The sequence below is a fragment of the Oryctolagus cuniculus genome, chromosome 8, assembly GCF_964237555.1.
Source record: "Oryctolagus cuniculus chromosome 8, mOryCun1.1, whole genome shotgun sequence".
Taxonomy (NCBI): domain Eukaryota; kingdom Metazoa; phylum Chordata; class Mammalia; order Lagomorpha; family Leporidae; genus Oryctolagus; species Oryctolagus cuniculus.
The window spans coordinates 130101110-130124959 of NC_091439.1; the positions used below are offsets into that span (position 1 = coordinate 130101110).

The following is a 23850-nucleotide window of genomic DNA, read 5'->3' on the forward strand; positions in this document are numbered from 1 at the left end:
GCGGGCTAAGAGCGGCCCTTCCCTTCCACACGGCAAGGCGACGAGGAAGGGGAAGTGAAAGGATCCAGGAACCAGGCAAGGGCCACCTCCGGGTTCCAGGGGCAGCCAAGAAAGAACCTGACGGCACCCAGCCCCCTGTCTCAGGGGAGGGGCCTGGTGGGCACACCTCGAGCAATCCTCTGGGCCCTCCAGGACGGCAACGGAGCACCGTGTCCGGCACGGGCTCAGTCCAGCCAGGCCTCGCTGGACGGCTCCCCGCATGGGGGCGAGAGGGGAGAAAAGCGGACGGAGCAACCGCGCCCTCTCTCATCTGCGCCCACTCAGGGCACGCAGGACAGACGGGCCCGCGTGGCTGGCTCCACACACCAGCCCGGGTCTGGTCTGGGCCACGAGCGCACGACTGGGAACTGGCCCATCCAGGACACTGGGTCAGATTCTCCTGGTGGCCCGCCGCACTACAAGGCAGACAACTCCCCAGCTGCCTGGGGGCACGGCACGGGTCCAGAACACGCTCGTGCCAGCGTCAGAGGGCACATCGAGGACTTGTCCTCAGGCAGCGGCCACGCCTCCTGGACGCTGTCCCGGGAGCTCGGAGACCAGCCAATGCCAAGAGGAAGGCAAGGACGTCTCAGGAGAGGCAGAGGCACAGAGCACCACCCTCGCGGAGCCCAGCGTGCCCGCGCCTAAGTCCGCTGCGCACACTGGGCCACCAGGGGCAGTGGGGCACTCCACGCCGGGTCCCATGAGGCTTCTGCACTCGCAGCCTCCGTGGCGACGCCAGGCATGCGGGCTGGGAGTGCTGCACCAGACCCCCGGGGTGGGTCATGGCGGGAGCAGACGTGGGGGGCGGGGAAGCCTACGCCCCTCCCGCACGGGTTAGCAGACCACCACGCAGAGAAACGGACAACCTGCGGACAGGCCCAGGCAGCGTGCAGCCAACCAGAGCACCCGGGAGGACACACGGCCCCGTCTCGGAGCGCCTGACTCGCACCGCGGCCCCTCTCTCCCCAGGGAGCACATCCTTCCCGGGCAGAGCCCCGAGGACGTCCCCGCAGCTCCAGAGCACAGGCCAGCGTTTCGGGACAAGGAATCGCATGGCGACACCTTCCCGGTCCCGGAGGCAATAGGAAAGCCCGTTCTCGCTCAAGGAGCCCCGGCAACCCAGCGGGCTCCCAGGGGCAGAGGACACAAGGCACACGGGCCCCTACCGTGGTCGTGGTCGGGGTCGGGGTCGTGGTCGTGGTCGTGGTCGTGGTCGTGGTCGTGGTCAGCCTCCTCGGTGCTGGGAGTCATGGTTGGGAGCGGCACGTCCGGAACAGGTTCCCGGGTGCCGGGCTCGGCGTCTGCGGAAGAAGAAGAGACATCACGCACTTGGCCTGAGTGAGGGTCTCTGCCGACAACACACCTGCCTCCGCCTAGGAAACCAGGCAGAGCAATGTTCTCCCGGCCCCACACCTCCCGACGCCTCATGTGGGTGGGTGCCTAGGTCAGAGTGGAGACAGCACGGGCGCCTGCCTGCCTAGGCCACAAAGAATCCCGGCCAAGGGAAACTGGTGGCACCGGGGCCAGGGCGAGGGCCCGCAGCAGGGCGCGCCGTCCCCCCTTGTGCGTTGGGCCGCGCAAGGCCTTGGTGCCACCCCACCCTCCGAGTGGGTTCCCCTCCTTGGCCAGGGCTGGCGGGCTAAGAGCGGCCCTTCCCTTCCACACGGCAAGGCGACGAGGAAGGGGAAGTGAAAGGATCCAGGAACCAGGCAAGGGCCACCTCCGGGTTCCAGGGGCAGCCAAGAAAGAACCTGACGGCACCCAGCCCCCTGTCTCAGGGGAGGGGCCTGGTGGGCACACCTCGAGCAATCCTCTGGGCCCTCCAGGACGGCAACGGAGCACCGTGTCCGGCACGGGCTCAGTCCAGCCAGGCCTCGCTGGACGGCTCCCCGCATGGGGGCGAGAGGGGAGAAAAGCGGACGGAGCAACCGCGCCCTCTCTCATCTGCGCCCACTCAGGGCACGCAGGACAGACGGGCCCGCGTGGCTGGCTCCACACACCAGCCCGGGTCTGGTCTGGGCCACGAGCGCACGACTGGGAACTGGCCCATCCAGGACACTGGGTCAGATTCTCCTGGTGGCCCGCCGCACTACAAGGCAGACAACTCCCCAGCTGCCTGGGGGCACGGCACGGGTCCAGAACACGCTCGTGCCAGCGTCAGAGGGCACATCGAGGACTTGTCCTCAGGCAGCGGCCACGCCTCCTGGACGCTGTCCCGGGAGCTCGGAGACCAGCCAACGCCAAGAGGAAGGCAAGGACGTCTCAGGAGAGGCAGAGGCACAGAGCACCACCCTCGCGGAGCCCAGCGTGCCCGCGCCAAAGTCCGCTGCGCACACTGGGCCACCAGGGGCAGTGGGGCACTCCACGCCGGGTCCCATGAGGCTTCTGCACTCGCAGCCTCCGTGGCGACGCCAGGCATGCGGGCTGGGAGTGCTGCACCAGACCCCCGGGGTGGGTCATGGCGGGAGCAGACGTGGGGGGCGGGGAAGCCTACGCCCCTCCCGCACGGGTTAGCAGACCACCACGCAGAGAAACGGACAACCTGCGGACAGGCCCAGGCAGCGTGCAGCCAACCAGAGCACCCGGGAGGACACACGGCCCCGTCTCGGAGCGCCTGACTCGCACCGCGGCCCCTCTCTCCCCAGGGAGCACATCCTTCCCGGGCAGAGCCCCGAGGACGTCCCCGCAGCTCCAGAGCACAGGCCAGCGTTTCGGGACAAGGAATCGCATGGCGACACCTTCCCGGTCCCGGAGGCAATAGGAAAGCCCGTTCTCGCTCAAGGAGCCCCGGCAACCCAGCGGGCTCCCAGGGGCAGAGGACACAAGGCACACGGGCCCCTACCGTGGTCGTGGTCGTGGTCGGGGTCGTGGTCGTGGTCGTGGTCAGCCTCCTCGGTGCTGGGAGTCATGGTTGGGAGCGGCACGTCCGGAACAGGTTCCCGGGTGCCGGGCTCGGCGTCTGCGGAAGAAGAAGAGACATCACGCACTTGGCCTGAGTGAGGGTCTCTGCCGACAACACACCTGCCTCCGCCTAGGAAACCAGGCAGAGCAATGTTCTCCCGGCCCCACACCTCCCGACGCCTCATGTGGGTGGGTGCCTAGGTCAGAGTGGAGACAGCACGGGCGCCTGCCTGCCTAGGCCACAAAGAATCCCGGCCAAGGGAAACTGGTGGCACCGGGGCCAGGGCGAGGGCCCGCAGCAGGGCGCGCCGTCCCCCCTTGTGCGTTGGGCCGCGCAAGGCCTTGGTGCCACCCCACCCTCCGAGTGGGTTCCCCTCCTTGGCCAGGGCTGGCGGGCTAAGAGCGGCCCTTCCCTTCCACACGGCAAGGCGACGAGGAAGGGGAAGTGAAAGGATCCAGGAACCAGGCAAGGGCCACCTCCGGGTTCCAGGGGCAGCCAAGAAAGAACCTGACGGCACCCAGCCCCCTGTCTCAGGGGAGGGGCCTGGTGGGCACACCTCGAGCAATCCTCTGGGCCCTCCAGGACGGCAACGGAGCACCGTGTCCGGCACGGGCTCAGTCCAGCCAGGCCTCGCTGGACGGCTCCCCGCATGGGGGCGAGAGGGGAGAAAAGCGGACGGAGCAACCGCGCCCTCTCTCATCTGCGCCCACTCAGGGCACGCAGGACAGACGGGCCCGCGTGGCTGGCTCCACACACCAGCCCGGGTCTGGTCTGGGCCACGAGCGCACGACTGGGAACTGGCCCATCCAGGACACTGGGTCAGATTCTCCTGGTGGCCCGCCGCACTACAAGGCAGACAACTCCCCAGCTGCCTGGGGGCACGGCACGGGTCCAGAACACGCTCGTGCCAGCGTCAGAGGGCACATCGAGGACTTGTCCTCAGGCAGCGGCCACGCCTCCTGGACGCTGTCCCGGGAGCTCGGAGACCAGCCAACGCCAAGAGGAAGGCAAGGACGTCTCAGGAGAGGCAGAGGCACAGAGCACCACCCTCGCGGAGCCCAGCGTGCCCGCGCCTAAGTCCGCTGCGCACACTGGGCCACCAGGGGCAGTGGGGCACTCCACGCCGGGTCCCATGAGGCTTCTGCACTCGCAGCCTCCGTGGCGACGCCAGGCATGCGGGCTGGGAGTGCTGCACCAGACCCCCGGGGTGGGTCATGGCGGGAGCAGACGTGGGGGGCGGGGAAGCCTACGCCCCTCCCGCACGGGTTAGCAGACCACCACGCAGAGAAACGGACAACCTGCGGACAGGCCCAGGCAGCGTGCAGCCAACCAGAGCACCCGGGAGGACACACGGCCCCGTCTCGGAGCGCCTGACTCGCACCGCGGCCCCTCTCTCCCCAGGGAGCACATCCTTCCCGGGCAGAGCCCCGAGGACGTCCCCGCAGCTCCAGAGCACAGGCCAGCGTTTCGGGACAAGGAATCGCATGGCGACACCTTCCCGGTCCCGGAGGCAATAGGAAAGCCCGTTCTCGCTCAAGGAGCCCCGGCAACCCAGCGGGCTCCCAGGGGCAGAGGACACAAGGCACACGGGCCCCTACCGTGGTCGTGGTCGTGGTCGGGGTCGTGGTCGTGGTCGTGGTCAGCCTCCTCGGTGCTGGGAGTCATGGTTGGGAGCGGCACGTCCGGAACAGGTTCCCGGGTGCCGGGCTCGGCGTCTGCGGAAGAAGAAGAGACATCACGCACTTGGCCTGAGTGAGGGTCTCTGCCGACAACACACCTGCCTCCGCCTAGGAAACCAGGCAGAGCAATGTTCTCCCGGCCCCACACCTCCCGACGCCTCATGTGGGTGGGTGCCTAGGTCAGAGTGGAGACAGCACGGGCGCCTGCCTGCCTAGGCCACAAAGAATCCCGGCCAAGGGAAACTGGTGGCACCGGGGCCAGGGCGAGGGCCCGCAGCAGGGCGCGCCGTCCCCCCTTGTGCGTTGGGCCGCGCAAGGCCTTGGTGCCACCCCACCCTCCGAGTGGGTTCCCCTCCTTGGCCAGGGCTGGCGGGCTAAGAGCGGCCCTTCCCTTCCACACGGCAAGGCGACGAGGAAGGGGAAGTGAAAGGATCCAGGAACCAGGCAAGGGCCACCTCCGGGTTCCAGGGGCAGCCAAGAAAGAACCTGACGGCACCCAGCCAGCCCCCTGTCTCAGGGGAGGGGCCTGGTGGGCACACCTCGAGCAATCCTCTGGGCCCTCCAGGACGGCAACGGAGCACCGTGTCCGGCACGGGCTCAGTCCAGCCAGGCCTCGCTGGACGGCTCCCCGCATGGGGGCGAGAGGGGAGAAAAGTGGACGGAGCAACCGCGCCCTCTCTCATCTGCGCCCACTCAGGGCACGGAGGACAGACGGGCCCGCGTGGCTGGCTCCACACACCAGCCCGGGTCTGGTCTGGGCCACGAGCGCACGACTGGGAACTGGCCCATCCAGGACACTGGGTCAGATTCTCCTGGTGGCCCGCCGCACTACAAGGCAGACAACTCCCCAGCTGCCTGGGGGCACGGCACGGGTCCAGAACACGCTCGTGCCAGCGTCAGAGGGCACATCGAGGACTTGTCCTCAGGCAGCGGCCACGCCTCCTGGACGCTGTCCCGGGAGCTCGGAGACCAGCCAACGCCAAGAGGAAGGCAAGGACGTCTCAGGAGAGGCAGAGGCACAGAGCACCACCCTCGCGGAGCCCAGCGTGCCCGCGCCTAAGTCCGCTGCGCACACTGGGCCACCAGGGGCAGTGGGGCACTCCACGCCGGGTCCCATGAGGCTTCTGCACTCGCAGCCTCCGTGGCGACGCCAGGCATGCGGGCTGGGAGTGCTGCACCAGACCCCCGGGGTGGGTCATGGCGGGAGCAGACGTGGGGGGCGGGGAAGCCTACGCCCCTCCCGCACGGGTTAGCAGACCACCACGCAGAGAAACGGACAACCTGCGGACAGGCCCAGGCAGCGTGCAGCCAACCAGAGCACCCGGGAGGACACACGGCCCCGTCTCGGAGCGCCTGACTCGCACCGCGGCCCCTCTCTCCCCAGGGAGCACATCCTTCCCGGGCAGAGCCCCGAGGACGTCCCCGCAGCTCCAGAGCACAGGCCAGCGTTTCGGGACAAGGAATCGCATGGCGACACCTTCCCGGTCCCGGAGGCAATAGGAAAGCCCGTTCTCGCTCAAGGAGCCCCGGCAACCCAGCGGGCTCCCAGGGGCAGAGGACACAAGGCACACGGGCCCCTACCGTGGTCGTGGTCGTGGTCGGGGTCGTGGTCGTGGTCGTGGTCAGCCTCCTCGGTGCTGGGAGTCATGGTTGGGAGCGGCACGTCCGGAACAGGTTCCCGGGTGCCGGGCTCGGCGTCTGCGGAAGAAGAAGAGACATCACGCACTTGGCCTGAGTGAGGGTCTCTGCCGACAACACACCTGCCTCCGCCTAGGAAACCAGGCAGAGCAATGTTCTCCCGGCCCCACACCTCCCGACGCCTCATGTGGGTGGGTGCCTAGGTCAGAGTGGAGACAGCACGGGCGCCTGCCTGCCTAGGCCACAAAGAATCCCGGCCAAGGGAAACTGGTGGCACCGGGGCCAGGGCGAGGGCCCGCAGCAGGGCGCGCCGTCCCCCCTTGTGCGTTGGGCCGCGCAAGGCCTTGGTGCCACCCCACCCTCCGAGTGGGTTCCCCTCCTTGGCCAGGGCTGGCGGGCTAAGAGCGGCCCTTCCCTTCCACACGGCAAGGCGACGAGGAAGGGGAAGTGAAAGGATCCAGGAACCAGGCAAGGGCCACCTCCGGGTTCCAGGGGCAGCCAAGAAAGAACCTGACGGCACCCAGCCAGCCCCCTGTCTCAGGGGAGGGGCCTGGTGGGCACACCTCGAGCAATCCTCTGGGCCCTCCAGGACGGCAACGGAGCACCGTGTCCGGCACGGGCTCAGTCCAGCCAGGCCTCGCTGGACGGCTCCCCGCATGGGGGCGAGAGGGGAGAAAAGTGGACGGAGCAACCGCGCCCTCTCTCATCTGCGCCCACTCAGGGCACGGAGGACAGACGGGCCCGCGTGGCTGGCTCCACACACCAGCCCGGGTCTGGTCTGGGCCACGAGCGCACGACTGGGAACTGGCCCATCCAGGACACTGGGTCAGATTCTCCTGGTGGCCCGCCGCACTACAAGGCAGACAACTCCCCAGCTGCCTGGGGGCACGGCACGGGTCCAGAACACGCTCGTGCCAGCGTCAGAGGGCACATCGAGGACTTGTCCTCAGGCAGCGGCCACGCCTCCTGGACGCTGTCCCGGGAGCTCGGAGACCAGCCAACGCCAAGAGGAAGGCAAGGACGTCTCAGGAGAGGCAGAGGCACAGAGCACCACCCTCGCGGAGCCCAGCGTGCCCGCGCCTAAGTCCGCTGCGCACACTGGGCCACCAGGGGCAGTGGGGCACTCCACGCCGGGTCCCATGAGGCTTCTGCACTCGCAGCCTCCGTGGCGACGCCAGGCATGCGGGCTGGGAGTGCTGCACCAGACCCCCGGGGTGGGTCATGGCGGGAGCAGACGTGGGGGGCGGGGAAGCCTACGCCCCTCCCGCACGGGTTAGCAGACCACCACGCAGAGAAACGGACAACCTGCGGACAGGCCCAGGCAGCGTGCAGCCAACCAGAGCACCCGGGAGGACACACGGCCCCGTCTCGGAGCGCCTGACTCGCACCGCGGCCCCTCTCTACCCAGGGAGCACATCCTTCCCGGGCAGAGCCCCGAGGACGTCCCCGCAGCTCCAGAGCACAGGCCAGCGTTTCGGGACAAGGAATCGCATGGCGACACCTTCCCGGTCCCGGAGGCAATAGGAAAGCCCGTTCTTGCTCAAGGAGCCCCGGCAACCCAGCGGGCTCCCAGGGGCAGAGGACACAAGGCACACGGGCCCCTACCGTGGTCGTGGTCGTGGTCGTGGTCGTGGTCGTGGTCGTGGTCAGCCTCCTCGGTGCTGGGAGTCATGGTTGGGAGCGGCACGTCCGGAACAGGTTCCCGGGTGCCGGGCTCGGCGTCTGCGGAAGAAGAAGAGACATCACGCACTTGGCCTGAGTGAGGGTCTCTGCCGACAACACACCTGCCTCCGCCTAGGAAACCAGGCAGAGCAATGTTCTCCCGGCCCCACACCTCCCGACGCCTCATGTGGGTGGGTGCCTAGGTCAGAGTGGAGACAGCACGGGCGCCTGCCTGCCTAGGCCACAAAGAATCCCGGCCAAGGGAAACTGGTGGCACCGGGGCCAGGGCGAGGGCCCGCAGCAGGGCGCGCCGTCCCCCCCTTGTGCGTTGGGCCGCGCAAGGCCTTGGTGCCACCCCACCCTCCGAGTGGGTTCCCCTCCTTGGCCAGGGCTGGCGGGCTAAGAGCGGCCCTTCCCTTCCACACGGCAAGGCGACGAGGAAGGGGAAGTGAAAGGATCCAGGAACCAGGCAAGGGCCACCTCCGGGTTCCAGGGGCAGCCAAGAAAGAACCTGACGGCACCCAGCCAGCCCCCTGTCTCAGGGGAGGGGCCTGGTGGGCACACCTCGAGCAATCCTCTGGGCCCTCCAGGACGGCAACGGAGCACCGTGTCCGGCACGGGCTCAGTCCAGCCAGGCCTCGCTGGACGGCTCCCCGCATGGGGGCGAGAGGGGAGAAAAGCGGACGGAGCAACCGCGCCCTCTCTCATCTGCGCCCACTCAGGGCACGCAGGACAGACGGGCCCGCGTGGCTGGCTCCACACACCAGCCCGGGTCTGGTCTGGGCCACGAGCGCACGACTGGGAACTGGCCCATCCAGGACACTGGGTCAGATTCTCCTGGTGGCCCGCCGCACTACAAGGCAGACAACTCCCCAGCTGCCTGGGGGCACGGCACGGGTCCAGAACACGCTCGTGCCAGCGTCAGAGGGCACATCGAGGACTTGTCCTCAGGCAGCGGCCACGCCTCCTGGACGCTGTCCCGGGAGCTCGGAGACCAGCCAACGCCAAGAGGAAGGCAAGGACGTCTCAGGAGAGGCAGAGGCACAGAGCACCACCCTCGCGGAGCCCAGCGTGCCCGCGCCTAAGTCCGCTGCGCACACTGGGCCACCAGGGGCAGTGGGGCACTCCACGCCGGGTCCCATGAGGCTTCTGCACTCGCAGCCTCCGTGGCGACGCCAGGCATGCGGGCTGGGAGTGCTGCACCAGACCCCCGGGGTGGGTCATGGCGGGAGCAGACGTGGGGGGCGGGGAAGCCTACGCCCCTCCCGCACGGGTTAGCAGACCACCACGCAGAGAAACGGACAACCTGCGGACAGGCCCAGGCAGCGTGCAGCCAACCAGAGCACCCGGGAGGACACACGGCCCCGTCTCGGAGCGCCTGACTCGCACCGCGGCCCCTCTCTCCCCAGGGAGCACATCCTTCCCGGGCAGAGCCCCGAGGACGTCCCCGCAGCTCCAGAGCACAGGCCAGCGTTTCGGGACAAGGAATCGCATGGCGACACCTTCCCGGTCCCGGAGGCAATAGGAAAGCCCGTTCTCGCTCAAGGAGCCCCGGCAACCCAGCGGGCTCCCAGGGGCAGAGGACACAAGGCACACGGGCCCCTACCGTGGTCGTGGTCGTGGTCGTGGTCGTGGTCGTGGTCAGCCTCCTCGGTGCTGGGAGTCATGGTTGGGAGCGGCACGTCCGGAACAGGTTCCCGGGTGCCGGGCTCGGCGTCTGCGGAAGAAGAAGAGACATCACGCACTTGGCCTGAGTGAGGGTCTCTGCCGACAACACACCTGCCTCCGCCTAGGAAACCAGGCAGAGCAATGTTCTCCCGGCCCCACACCTCCCGACGCCTCATGTGGGTGGGTGCCTAGGTCAGAGTGGAGACAGCACGGGCGCCTGCCTGCCTAGGCCACAAAGAATCCCGGCCAAGGGAAACTGGTGGCACCGGGGCCAGGGCGAGGGCCCGCAGCAGGGCGCGCCGTCCCCCCCTTGTGCGTTGGGCCGCGCAAGGCCTTGGTGCCACCCCACCCTCCGAGTGGGTTCCCCTCCTTGGCCAGGGCTGGCGGGCTAAGAGCGGCCCTTCCCTTCCACACGGCAAGGCGACGAGGAAGGGGAAGTGAAAGGATCCAGGAACCAGGCAAGGGCCACCTCCGGGTTCCAGGGGCAGCCAAGAAAGAACCTGACGGCACCCAGCCAGCCCCCTGTCTCAGGGGAGGGGCCTGGTGGGCACACCTCGAGCAATCCTCTGGGCCCTCCAGGACGGCAACGGAGCACCGTGTCTGGCACGGGCTCAGTCCAGCCAGGCCTCGCTGGACGGCTCCCCGCATGGGGGCGAGAGGGGAGAAAAGCGGACGGAGCAACCGCGCCCTCTCTCATCTGCGCCCACTCAGGGCACGCAGGACAGACGGGCCCGCGTGGCTGGCTCCACACACCAGCCCGGGTCTGGTCTGGGCCACGAGCACACGACTGGGAACTGGCCCATCCAGGACACTGGGTCAGATTCTCCTGGTGGCCCGCCGCACTACAAGGCAGACAACTCCCCAGCTGCCTGGGGGCACGGCACGGGTCCAGAACACGCTCGTGCCAGCGTCAGAGGGCACATCGAGGACTTGTCCTCAGGCAGCGGCCACGCCTCCTGGACGCTGTCCCGGGAGCTCGGAGACCAGCCAACGCCAAGAGGAAGGCAAGGACGTCTCAGGAGAGGCAGAGGCACAGAGCACCACCCTCGCGGAGCCCAGCGTGCCCGCGCCAAAGTCCGCTGCGCACACTGGGCCACCAGGGGCAGTGGGGCACTCCACGCCGGGTCCCATGAGGCTTCTGCACTCGCAGCCTCCGTGGCGACGCCAGGCATGCGGGCTGGGAGTGCTGCACCAGACCCCCGGGGTGGGTCATGGCGGGAGCAGACGTGGGGGGCGGGGAAGCCTACGCCCCTCCCGCACGGGTTAGCAGACCACCACGCAGAGAAACGGACAACCTGCGGACAGGCCCAGGCAGCGTGCAGCCAACCAGAGCACCCGGGAGGACACACGGCCCCGTCTCGGAGCGCCTGACTCGCACCGCGGCCCCTCTCTCCCCAGGGAGCACATCCTTCCCGGGCAGAGCCCCGAGGACGTCCCCGCAGCTCCAGAGCACAGGCCAGCGTTTCGGGACAAGGAATCGCATGGCGACACCTTCCCGGTCCCGGAGGCAATAGGAAAGCCCGTTCTCGCTCAAGGAGCCCCGGCAACCCAGCGGGCTCCCAGGGGCAGAGGACACAAGGCACACGGGCCCCTACCGTGGTCGTGGTCGTGGTCGGGGTCGTGGTCGTGGTCGTGGTCAGCCTCCTCGGTGCTGGGAGTCATGGTTGGGAGCGGCACGTCCGGAACAGGTTCCCGGGTGCCGGGCTCGGCGTCTGCGGAAGAAGAAGAGACATCACGCACTTGGCCTGAGTGAGGGTCTCTGCCGACAACACACCTGCCTCCGCCTAGGAAACCAGGCAGAGCAATGTTCTCCCGGCCCCACACCTCCCGACGCCTCATGTGGGTGGGTGCCTAGGTCAGAGTGGAGACAGCACGGGCGCCTGCCTGCCTAGGCCACAAAGAATCCCGGCCAAGGGAAACTGGTGGCACCGGGGCCAGGGCGAGGGCCCGCAGCAGGGCGCGCCGTCCCCCCCTTGTGCGTTGGGCCGCGCAAGGCCTTGGTGCCACCCCACCCTCCGAGTGGGTTCCCCTCCTTGGCCAGGGCTGGCGGGCTAAGAGCGGCCCTTCCCTTCCACACGGCAAGGCGACGAGGAAGGGGAAGTGAAAGGATCCAGGAACCAGGCAAGGGCCACCTCCGGGTTCCAGGGGCAGCCAAGAAAGAACCTGACGGCACCCAGCCAGCCCCCTGTCTCAGGGGAGGGGCCTGGTGGGCACACCTCGAGCAATCCTCTGGGCCCTCCAGGACGGCAACGGAGCACCGTGTCTGGCACGGGCTCAGTCCAGCCAGGCCTCGCTGGACGGCTCCCCGCATGGGGGCGAGAGGGGAGAAAAGCGGACGGAGCAACCGCGCCCTCTCTCATCTGCGCCCACTCAGGGCACGCAGGACAGACGGGCCCGCGTGGCTGGCTCCACACACCAGCCCGGGTCTGGTCTGGGCCACGAGCACACGACTGGGAACTGGCCCATCCAGGACACTGGGTCAGATTCTCCTGGTGGCCCGCCGCACTACAAGGCAGACAACTCCCCAGCTGCCTGGGGGCACGGCACGGGTCCAGAACACGCTCGTGCCAGCGTCAGAGGGCACATCGAGGACTTGTCCTCAGGCAGCGGCCACGCCTCCTGGACGCTGTCCCGGGAGCTCGGAGACCAGCCAACGCCAAGAGGAAGGCAAGGACGTCTCAGGAGAGGCAGAGGCACAGAGCACCACCCTCGCGGAGCCCAGCGTGCCCGCGCCAAAGTCCGCTGCGCACACTGGGCCACCAGGGGCAGTGGGGCACTCCACGCCGGGTCCCATGAGGCTTCTGCACTCGCAGCCTCCGTGGCGACGCCAGGCATGCGGGCTGGGAGTGCTGCACCAGACCCCCGGGGTGGGTCATGGCGGGAGCAGACGTGGGGGGCGGGGAAGCCTACGCCCCTCCCGCACGGGTTAGCAGACCACCACGCAGAGAAACGGACAACCTGCGGACAGGCCCAGGCAGCGTGCAGCCAACCAGAGCACCCGGGAGGACACACGGCCCCGTCTCGGAGCGCCTGACTCGCACCGCGGCCCCTCTCTCCCCAGGGAGCACATCCTTCCCGGGCAGAGCCCCGAGGACGTCCCCGCAGCTCCAGAGCACAGGCCAGCGTTTCGGGACAAGGAATCGCATGGCGACACCTTCCCGGTCCCGGAGGCAATAGGAAAGCCCGTTCTCGCTCAAGGAGCCCCGGCAACCCAGCGGGCTCCCAGGGGCAGAGGACACAAGGCACACGGGGCCCCTACCGTGGTTGTGGTCGTGGTCGTGGTCGTGGTCGTGGTCAGCCTCCTCGGTGCTGGGAGTCATGGTTGGGAGCGGCACGTCCGGAACAGGTTCCCGGGTGCCGGGCTCGGCGTCTGCGGAAGAAGAAGAGACATCACGCACTTGGCCTGAGTGAGGGTCTCTGCCGACAACACACCTGCCTCCGCCTAGGAAACCAGGCAGAGCAATGTTCTCCCGGCCCCACACCTCCCGACGCCTCATGTGGGTGGGTGCCTAGGTCAGAGTGGAGACAGCACGGGCGCCTGCCTGCCTAGGCCACAAAGAATCCCGGCCAAGGGAAACTGGTGGCACCGGGGCCAGGGCGAGGGCCCGCAGCAGGGCGCGCCGTCCCCCCCTTGTGCGTTGGGCCGCGCAAGGCCTTGGTGCCACCCCACCCTCCGAGTGGGTTCCCCTCCTTGGCCAGGGCTGGCGGGCTAAGAGCGGCCCTTCCCTTCCACACGGCAAGGCGACGAGGAAGGGGAAGTGAAAGGATCCAGGAACCAGGCAAGGGCCACCTCCGGGTTCCAGGGGCAGCCAAGAAAGAACCTGACGGCACCCAGCCCCCTGTCTCAGGGGAGGGGCCTGGTGGGCACACCTCGAGCAATCCTCTGGGCCCTCCAGGACGGCAACGGAGCACCGTGTCCGGCACGGGCTCAGTCCAGCCAGGCCTCGCTGGACGGCTCCCCGCATGGGGGCGAGAGGGGAGAAAAGCGGACGGAGCAACCGCGCCCTCTCTCATCTGCGCCCACTCAGGGCACGCAGGACAGACGGGCCCGCGTGGCTGGCTCCACACACCAGCCCGGGTCTGGTCTGGGCCACGAGCGCACGACTGGGAACTGGCCCATCCAGGACACTGGGTCAGATTCTCCTGGTGGCCCGCCGCACTACAAGGCAGACAACTCCCCAGCTGCCTGGGGGCACGGCACGGGTCCAGAACACGCTCGTGCCAGCGTCAGAGGGCACATCGAGGACTTGTCCTCAGGCAGCGGCCACGCCTCCTGGACGCTGTCCCGGGAGCTCGGAGACCAGCCAACGCCAAGAGGAAGGCAAGGACGTCTCAGGAGAGGCAGAGGCACAGAGCACCACCCTCGCGGAGCCCAGCGTGCCCGCGCCTAAGTCCGCTGCGCACACTGGGCCACCAGGGGCAGTGGGGCACTCCACGCCGGGTCCCATGAGGCTTCTGCACTCGCAGCCTCTGTGGCGACGCCAGGCATGCGGGCTGGGAGTGCTGCACCAGACCCCCGGGGTGGGTCATGGCGGGAGCAGACGTGGGGGGCGGGGAAGCCTACGCCCCTCCCGCACGGGTTAGCAGACCACCACGCAGAGAAACGGACAACCTGCGGACAGGCCCAGGCAGCGTGCAGCCAACCAGAGCACCCGGGAGGACACACGGCCCCGTCTCGGAGCGCCTGACTCGCACCGCGGCCCCTCTCTCCCCAGGGAGCACATCCTTCCCGGGCAGAGCCCCGAGGACGTCCCCGCAGCTCCAGAGCACAGGCCAGCGTTTCGGGACAAGGAATCGCATGGCGACACCTTCCCGGTCCCGGAGGCAATAGGAAAGCCCGTTCTCGCTCAAGGAGCCCCGGCAACCCAGCGGGCTCCCAGGGGCAGAGGACACAAGGCACACGGGCCCCTACCGTGGTCGTGGTCGTGGTCGGGGTCGTGGTCGTAGTCGTGGTCAGCCTCCTCGGTGCTGGGAGTCATGGTTGGGAGCGGCACGTCCGGAACAGGTTCCCGGGTGCCGGGCTCGGCGTCTGCGGAAGAAGAAGAGACATCACGCACTTGGCCTGAGTGAGGGTCTCTGCCGACAACACACCTGCCTCCGCCTAGGAAACCAGGCAGAGCAATGTTCTCCCGGCCCCACACCTCCCGACGCCTCATGTGGGTGGGTGCCTAGGTCAGAGTGGAGACAGCACGGGCGCCTGCCTGCCTAGGCCACAAAGAATCCCGGCCAAGGGAAACTGGTGGCACCGGGGCCAGGGCGAGGGCCCGCAGCAGGGCGCGCCGTCCCCCCTTGTGCGTTGGGCCGCGCAAGGCCTTGGTGCCACCCCACCCTCCGAGTGGGTTCCCCTCCTTGGCCAGGGCTGGCGGGCTAAGAGCGGCCCTTCCCTTCCACACGGCAAGGCGACGAGGAAGGGGAAGTGAAAGGATCCAGGAACCAGGCAAGGGCCACCTCCGGGTTCCAGGGGCAGCCAAGAAAGAACCTGACGGCACCCAGCCCCCTGTCTCAGGGGAGGGGCCTGGTGGGCACACCTCGAGCAATCCTCTGGGCCCTCCAGGACGGCAACGGAGCACCGTGTCCGGCACGGGCTCAGTCCAGCCAGGCCTCGCTGGACGGCTCCCCGCATGGGGGCGAGAGGGGAGAAAAGCGGACGGAGCAACCGCGCCCTCTCTCATCTGCGCCCACTCAGGGCACGCAGGACAGACGGGCCCGCGTGGCTGGCTCCACACACCAGCCCGGGTCTGGTCTGGGCCACGAGCGCACGACTGGGAACTGGCCCATCCAGGACACTGGGTCAGATTCTCCTGGTGGCCCGCCGCACTACAAGGCAGACAACTCCCCAGCTGCCTGGGGGCACGGCACGGGTCCAGAACACGCTCGTGCCAGCGTCAGAGGGCACATCGAGGACTTGTCCTCAGGCAGCGGCCACGCCTCCTGGACGCTGTCCCGGGAGCTCGGAGACCAGCCAACGCCAAGAGGAAGGCAAGGACGTCTCAGGAGAGGCAGAGGCACAGAGCACCACCCTCGCGGAGCCCAGCGTGCCCGCGCCTAAGTCCGCTGCGCACACTGGGCCACCAGGGGCAGTGGGGCACTCCACGCCGGGTCCCATGAGGCTTCTGCACTCGCAGCCTCCGTGGCGACGCCAGGCATGCGGGCTGGGAGTGCTGCACCAGACCCCCGGGGTGGGTCATGGCGGGAGCAGACGTGGGGGGCGGGGAAGCCTACGCCCCTCCCGCACGGGTTAGCAGACCACCACGCAGAGAAACGGACAACCTGCGGACAGGCCCAGGCAGCGTGCAGCCAACCAGAGCACCCGGGAGGACACACGGCCCCGTCTCGGAGCGCCTGACTCGCACCGCGGCCCCTCTCTCCCCAGGGAGCACATCCTTCCCGGGCAGAGCCCCGAGGACGTCCCCGCAGCTCCAGAGCACAGGCCAGCGTTTCGGGACAAGGAATCGCATGGCGACACCTTCCCGGTCCCGGAGGCAATAGGAAAGCCCGTTCTCGCTCAAGGAGCCCCGGCAACCCAGCGGGCTCCCAGGGGCAGAGGACACAAGGCACACGGGCCCCTACCGTGGTCGTGGTCAGCTTCGGTGCTGGGAGTCATGGTTGGGAGCGGCACGTCCGGAACAGGTTCCCGGGTGCTGGGCTCGGCGTCTGCGGAAGAAGAAGAGACATCACGCACTTGGCCTGAGTTAGGGTCTTTGCCGACAACACACCTGCCTCCGCCTAGGAAACCAGGCTGAGCAATCCTCTGGGCCCTCCAGGATGGCAACTGAGCACCATGTCCGGCACGGGCTCAGTCCAGCCATGGCCCGCTGGACGGTTCTCTTCCCAGGGAAACTAGCGGGATTGGGGGTGGGTTTGGGCCTGTGTCAGGGTCGAGTAGTTGGGTCGCTCATGGTTTGATTTCACCCCTCTCTCCATTTTGTTTGGCCACCTGTACAGTGTCTAAAGGGCTCAAGCCATGTGGAGACCCTCATGCACCAGTGGTGTATGTACGCTCTGGGTGTAATGGGAAGTACAATTTGTAATCTCAGTTAACCTGACTAGCATTCTGGCACTCTTTTCCCAGGAGACACGTCCTTCCTGGGCACATATCCAAGGTTCCTTCACAGCTTGAGAGCAGAGCCACTTATTTCTTGAGAAGGAATCACTTTGCAACAAATCGGAACGTTAAAGAGCATGTGAAGTGAAAGGATGCAGGAACTTGCAAGTGCCACCTTGGTGTTCCAGTGGGAGCAAAGAACCTTATTTCACCCAGACCACAGTCCCCTCTGAGGGGCTACGTGAGTATACCTCTAGGAATTCTCTGGTCCCTGCAGGACACTACTGCCAACCCCAGTTCTCATGAACCATGTTCAGCACATGCTTAGTCATGTCACTCCCTCATTGACGCTCCCGCCATGTGGGAGAAATTCTTATGCAGCTGCACAATCTCCTCTGTGCTCACTCACAGGGCAGAAGGCAAGCGTGGCTGCACCGCTGTTTGGTCCGGTCTTTTTCCCTAGTGGAGGATTGGGGCCTGTCCCATTCAGGGCACTCTTTCAGGCTCATGTTGGGTTCATGTACTCCATGTCAGACAAATCTCAAAGTGTTTAGGCATGCTTTAAGAACACACTCATTCCAGCAGCAGAGATCAAATCCATGACTTCACGTCAGGCAACAGCCATGCTTCGTGGACACGTTTCCCGGGGTTCTGAGACCAGCCGAAGCAAAAAAAAAAAAATGATTGTCATGTTGGGTTTCAAACTCCATAGAAAACAAATATAAATGTATTAGGCAGGATTGGGGAACCCACTCGTTCCATGTTTCAATTAGTGCATCTCTTTTCAGGCGGTAACACTGTAAGTCACAGATGTAATGAAATTTCTTTTAACTATCATTTGTCTATTTGTTGTGCTAGGGAGCCAACAAAGTACAATATGATGCCCAGTTCACTTTCTTAGTAGGGATCCTGGTGACAGTCTCTGTGAATTAATCTTTTCCCTCCTTCACTGCAACTGAAAACCTCAAGTGCCATTAGCCTTGCCCTCATATAATTGGTAAATTCAGTATTTGGTGGATGGCTCCAAGCATTTAGGGATGAAAGGTGAAAATGCAAAACCACCATGCCATCTCTCTAATTCAGTATCTCAGTTGTCAGAGAAAAGCAGCATGTCTGGGCATAGAAATGTTTCTTCATTTCTCCTCTTTATGAATTAGTTTTTATTGAAAAGAGTTCATGGTTTAGCCAAATGCAGGGTTAGCACTTGGATTTTTGCTTTGTGTTGGAGTGAAGCTGCTCTAGGAGTCTAGGCTCTCAGCGTTCATCAACGTTCATCAATGGTAACTGTGTCTATGAGTGTTGCAGTGGTATAGTCTGCTGCAGTTCATAAGGATAGAAGTTGGGCTTGAGCTGAATATGGGTTTCTTTATCTGTATATCTTTGGTGCACCGAGAGTTCAATTTCAGTCTTGCCAGAGAGTGTGACAGCCAGGACCTTGTTCTTGGTGCTGAGAGAGACAAAGTTGACCTCCCCCTTGTCCTACTGGCAAGCCTTGATGATTCCAGTGATTATGGAACCAATTCCTGTGACTCTATACAGATGGGCCCTTCCTCAGGTCATTTCTGTGCTAAGAATTGCCCTTCCCCTTTCAGAAAAGTAAGAGGATAGGCATAGATGAAATGAAAAGATCCAGTAATTAGGGAAATGGCCAGTATCCCGGTGAGAGCCAAGGAAAATGTGCCACTTTGCTAACCCACTGTCTTGGCATAGAGACAACAAGGGTGACTCACTCTCTAGGCATTTTATCCCTCCTGCACAGCAAAAGACGACTTCAATCCAAGTTAGGAAAGTTGCTCAACCATTTCGGCAAGTTAGTTCTTGAGGAGGTTTCAAGGAATTTTAGGAAAGATGGGATAAAATCCTCAAAAACCCTGACAACTGTTATTTTCAGTAACTCAGAAGACAGAGGACAAATGACATAGGTGGGCTCATTCCATGCTTAGTCTTGGTCTCTTTGCCCAGTGAAGGAAGTGTTTATGCCAGTCACACTCCCAGACACTGGGTCCAATTCTCAGGTAGATTTTATTTAATCCATTGAAGAAAAATCTACAGTTGTCTTGGGATAACTTTGGAAAACAGACCCTATGAGAGGTCAAGGCAACGATTTAACACCCCAGCATCAGGCAATCATCATGGAGATTTCCTTGAGGTTTCTGAGACCTCGTGAAGGAAAGGAGAGGGAAATACATATCATGAGTACAAGATGCAAAGACGGAATTCTTTTGGAGCTAAACAAAAGATTTTCTAAATTCATTGCAGATATATTATTTTTATTTGAGTAGCACTAGTCTACCAAACTTTGGAGTTACGATTTGAGGTAGCAAACGTGTGAGGATACAGAAAATGAAAGTCTCGGCAAATTGAGTGCTGATTTGGTGTACGATTGTGAAGCAGTCATGATTCCAGCAGAAGCAAATGGTTGTCTCAGTGTTTGTGCCTCATCAGCAATTTTCTTTCAAGGGAATCTGCCCTTCCAAGGCAGAAACTGAAGATGTCAAGCTAGTTAGGAAACACACATTCAAACATTTGTGAAAAAGAAGCTCTTAATGTCACATTAAAAGATGGGCAGAGAACATAAAATGAAATCCTAAGTAATTCTGCTAACTGAACACATCCAGTGTTCAGAATGCAGAGGTCAAAAGACAGATGTGGGCCCTGGCCAGCTCGGGCTTGGCATTATTTGCCAGTAGACGATTTTGTTCAGTCACCACATCTTACACTGTGCCACACTCCAAGTGAAGTGTGAACTTTCATGTTGAAGGAAAAACAAAACCTATCATAGTACATTTTCCAACAGCAGACCCTTCTCAACATCAGATAACTGGTAATGAAGTTATTCTGAATCCAAATACGATACAAGCACATGAAAGGAGATACATGCAAACATGCATTATGGGAAAATGCTGTGTGAACTTCCTTTTGCTCAAGAAAAAAAGATTCCTATTCTAAATTCTCTTACATGTTTCCTGTTTGTCCTTGGATATCATTTTGAACTGTAATTTTCCTTCCAGAAAATATAAGCACAAGAAAAATAAAGGCAAACGGCATAGTCAGTGTTCCCGTGGAAGCCAAGTCAAGAAAAATATGAAGTCAAAACCATTGCCTTAGTTTGGTAGTCACACTGGTCATTCTCTAGCAAGAGAGTTATTAATGGAGGAGTTCAATTCCAGTTAGGAAAATTATACATTTTGGCAAGTTGGTTTGTAGCAGGCGTTCAAGGCAGTGCAAGGAAGATTCAAGTACATGCTTAGGAACCACACCAATTGTTCTCTTCAGTAACTCAGAAGACAAGGTTCAGAAGGCACGCACAGGCCAATCTGAAACTCGGGCCTAGCCTTTTTGCCAAGTGGAGGGTTTGGGTCAGTCACATTCTTTGACATTGGATCCGATTCTCATGTTGGTTTTATTGATTCCACTGTGGAAAAATCTAAAGCTGTCTTAGAATATGTTCAGAAAACAGACTCATCTCAGTGTAAGGTACAAGTAAAATCAACTCTGAAATCTCAACTTCATGTACTCATAAAGGGGATTTTCCTGAGGTTTCAGAGACCTCATGAAGAAAAGAAAAAGAAAACGTACTGGGGGCAGCCAAAATAGCTCAGTTGGGAGAGTGTTAGACTGAAGAAAAGGAAAATAGATACGATGAGAACCCACTGCACAAATTGAATCATTTTTTAGAATTGTTACTAATATAAAGAGAACAGATTTCGTGTATTTCACAGCTACAGTTCTAAGAAGAGAATCATAATTCCCCCCTCCCCCTCTCACTCTCTCAACCCCCTCTTTTCTTCCCTACTTTTCCTTTAAGTTTTACAAAGAAAAGCTTTCAGTCCACTCTATAGTCACAGGCTTAATTTATCACTAACCATATATTCAACAAGTAACAAAGTCGGAAGACTACAGTTCCACACAAGTATACACAAGGCCTAAGAAGAGCAATCATATCACAAAGTATCCATTTTATTCCTAAGTATTTTTTGTATTCTACATCACCTGCCACATAGCAGAGAAAATAAATATATTTGTCTTTTAGGGACTGGCTTGTATCATTAGGCTTAATGGTCCCCACTTGTATCCATTTCTATACACAAGACAGGATTTCATTCTTTTCTTTTTATGGCTGAGGAGTATTCCACAGTGTGTATATACCACATTTTCTTAATTCCATTATCAGTTGATGGATATCTGGGTTGACTCCACATCTTAGTTGTTGTGAATTCAGCTGCAATAAACATGGGGGTACAGATGACACTTCACATGCTGATTTCATTTTCTTTGGGTTCATTCCCAGGAGTGGAATGGATCAGTCATATGGTAGATCTATTTTCAGATTTCTGAGGAATCTCCATACTGTCTTCCATAATGGTTCTACTAGTTTACATTCCCACAAGCAGTGGGTTAGGGTACCTTTTCCCCACATCATCACCAGCATTGATTGCTTTTTGATTTTTGGATGATAGCCATCTAACTGGGCTGAAGTGAAAAATCATTGTGGCTTTGATTTGCATCTCCCTGCAGACTAGTGATCCTGAGCATCTGTTCACCTGTCTATTGGCCATTTCAATATTTTGAGCAGGAAAATTCCTTTCTAAATTCATTTCAGGTGTTTTATTTTTATTTAAATTCCACTTATATACAAAACATGAGAATTACTTTAAGAGGCGCAAAAAGGATAAGGACAGAAATACTGAAAATCTATCTTGAAAATCAATGATTGAATTTTGCAACTGTGAGACAGTTACAGAATAACTGGATTCAAAACGTTTGTCTTAGGGTAGGTGCCTCGTGGGCAATTTTCTACCAAGGAATTCTATCCTTCCAGGAAAGAAACTGAAGATTTCAAGCACATCGATAACAAGGCGCAAACCTTTTATAAACTATCCTTTGGCGTTAGGTGAAAGGAATTTTAGGGACATTTAAAGGAAGCACGCTCTTGGTACTCTTCAGTAACTCAGATTGCGAGGACAGAAGACGCAGGTGGTCCCTTTACAAGCTCAAGCTTGACTTCTTTTTCCTTTGGAAAGTTCTGGCCAGACACCATACCTTTAATGGGTTCAGACTCCGGTGACAGTGTCATCTTTTCCATTGACGAGAAAACAAAAGTAGTGTTAGTCTATTTTCAGTCACTTTTCAGTATCTGATTGCAGGAGAAGAATTTGTTTGGAATGTAAATATCATTTGCTCCCAATGTGGGTTTCTTTAAGTTCTGAGACATCATCAAACTAAGTATATCAAAGTATGTCTCTGAGAAAATGATGCCCAAGTTGAATACTCATTGTGAATCAAACCAATTCTTGTTTTGAATTGAAAGTTTGAGGTTTAATCCTTGAAATCATTTAAATGAAGAATCTTGTACTTTGGAAAAGGACCCATTAGTTTTCCACAGGGAGCCAAGGATAGAATAACATCATTGACTCATATTGGAGATTGTCTTGCAGTTTCTGAGACATCATGAAGACAAGTTTATGAAAGAACAATTAATGAAAAAATGATTTATAGATGTACTACTTTCTTGAGCAAAACAAATCCCTATCTTTCATTTATTCTAAGGTTTTTATTTTTAACTTTGAGTACTATTTATGTACACAACATACAAAGGTGACACGTTGGTACATGAAGGCACCAAATTTGGAACACTGGCAAGAAGCCTCTATGACATGAGGTCTTTTCTGTTCATCCCTAACACTATTCCCTTTCAAAGGGTTTCAAAGAGCACTGGGACTTGGGATGTGTCAGCTACCACAGAGTACCAAGCCTCGCCGATGCTTCAACAGGAACACACTGATTATATGGGAGAGAGTAATTCAGAAGTGTATGTGGAAATGCATTTCAAAGAATGAACTTGTCTATGCACACACTGTTTCTAGTTGTATCATAAATACCTATAATGAAAAAGTGTGCATTCATCTGAATATGTTTAGCAGCGAAGTCACATACTACTTTAAGCCCACGTTTCCTCAGCACATGAGGCACTCTCATTTGTAAGGGCTACACTTACATTTGGTTAGAAAATGGTTCCATAGACTAGATCAACACACGATCTCTCTGATGCGCACATCATTTGCAAGAGTGGCGTGGTAAGTCAAGTACATCATCTTATCTGTGCTTTGGTCTCAGGACACCATAAAACCTCCTGATCTGTGCTACCCTTGTGAAGACAGAGCAGGTGGAGTCATGGGAGGGGTGGCATTACTCTTGGGGTTAGCCCTGAGCTACAGGACATCACTCAAGCTTCTCCTGTGACACCTGGCAGGCTTGCGGTCTGGTTCTTAGCAAAGGAGTGAAATTCTCCCAGAGAACCTGGCACGCTGGCCCTAAGATCCCACCGCAGGGAACTCTCACCTGGGCTGGCAGCACTCTGCCCCGCAGTGGCGATGACTTGCCGGGTACTCTCTCCAATGTTTCTTTTGGATTTCATACAGCTCTTCTTAGACTTCTGGTCAACTGCAAATATTCTGGGATAACTTGCAATCAGAAACTCCACGAGGGAAAGCTGTGACACAAAAGGATGAACATGGGGTGCTCTTTTCCACTTGGCCTATTTAGGAGTCACAAGTCCTATGTGAACCGTGAACATCACAAAAATGTGAAATTCTGGATTCTAACAAAAATTTGCACTTGACAGTAACACATACGAACCAGTTTTATCTCATAAATGACAGTTACACTTCCAAGAATACTATGTAACTTGTCCAAAAACATTTCTCATTAGAAGACCAACATATTTTGTGGCCTAGTTGAATGGCTAATATTTTGATATCACTCCCTTCTTTGGCAAGAATGCAAATCCTGACTTTCACTTTTCCAACACAAACAAACAGGGTACTCATTACCTTTCTCCTTATTTCATCTTCGAGGGCTGGGCTTCTTGAAGTAGATCGCCAGACACACAGAAGGCTCGGGGTGATGCACAAAGCTAACTTTGATGTAGTCATCTGATTGTATGATGCATTACATGAGATTGCATATAATGATGAAAACAAGTGTCTTATGAGAGCTGTGTTAGTTCTGGGCAGATGGGCTAAAAGCCTAAACACAAAAAAATGCAGTCTTATAACAAGTCATTTTCCTCAGGAATTTGTAGATAAAAAAAAGGAAATACAGTAGTTTTAATGCCATTGACATAATCCAATGAAAATACAGACAAAAGGAGCTGTAAGTCTTAAAAAAAATTCCTATGATTTTTTTGCTGAAATCACAATGTGTTTTCATTT

At 60.0% G+C, this 23850-nt stretch overlaps 2 protein-coding genes across 18 annotated transcripts in view; one reads left to right on the forward strand and one right to left on the reverse strand.

Annotated features, from left to right (window-relative positions):
- The window catches only part of LOC138843592 (rho GTPase-activating protein 20-like), a 1064354-nt gene that overhangs the window by 568844 nt on the left and 471660 nt on the right, over positions 1–23850 (forward strand). The gene's annotated exons all lie outside the window — the stretch shown is intronic.
- LOC138843593 (rho GTPase-activating protein 20-like) overlaps positions 1–23850 on the reverse strand; it is a 139463-nt gene that overhangs the window by 73698 nt on the left and 41915 nt on the right. For 2 of the 7 annotated variants that reach the window (XM_070048236.1, XM_070048237.1), the window contains exons 15-17: positions 23470–23665; positions 22979–23129; positions 16162–16245 (exon numbers count right to left, since the gene is read on the reverse strand). In XM_070048236.1, coding sequence (XP_069904337.1) covers positions 16162–16245; positions 22979–23129; positions 23470–23665 — 431 coding nt within the window. Of the gene's footprint in view, positions 1–9449; positions 9641–12850; positions 12962–14503; positions 14621–16161; positions 16246–17101; positions 17288–20905; positions 22078–22978; positions 23130–23469; positions 23666–23850 lie in introns of those variants that run through there. The other 5 variants (XM_070048235.1, XM_070048234.1, XM_070048238.1 and 2 more) reach the window with 5 other exon arrangements.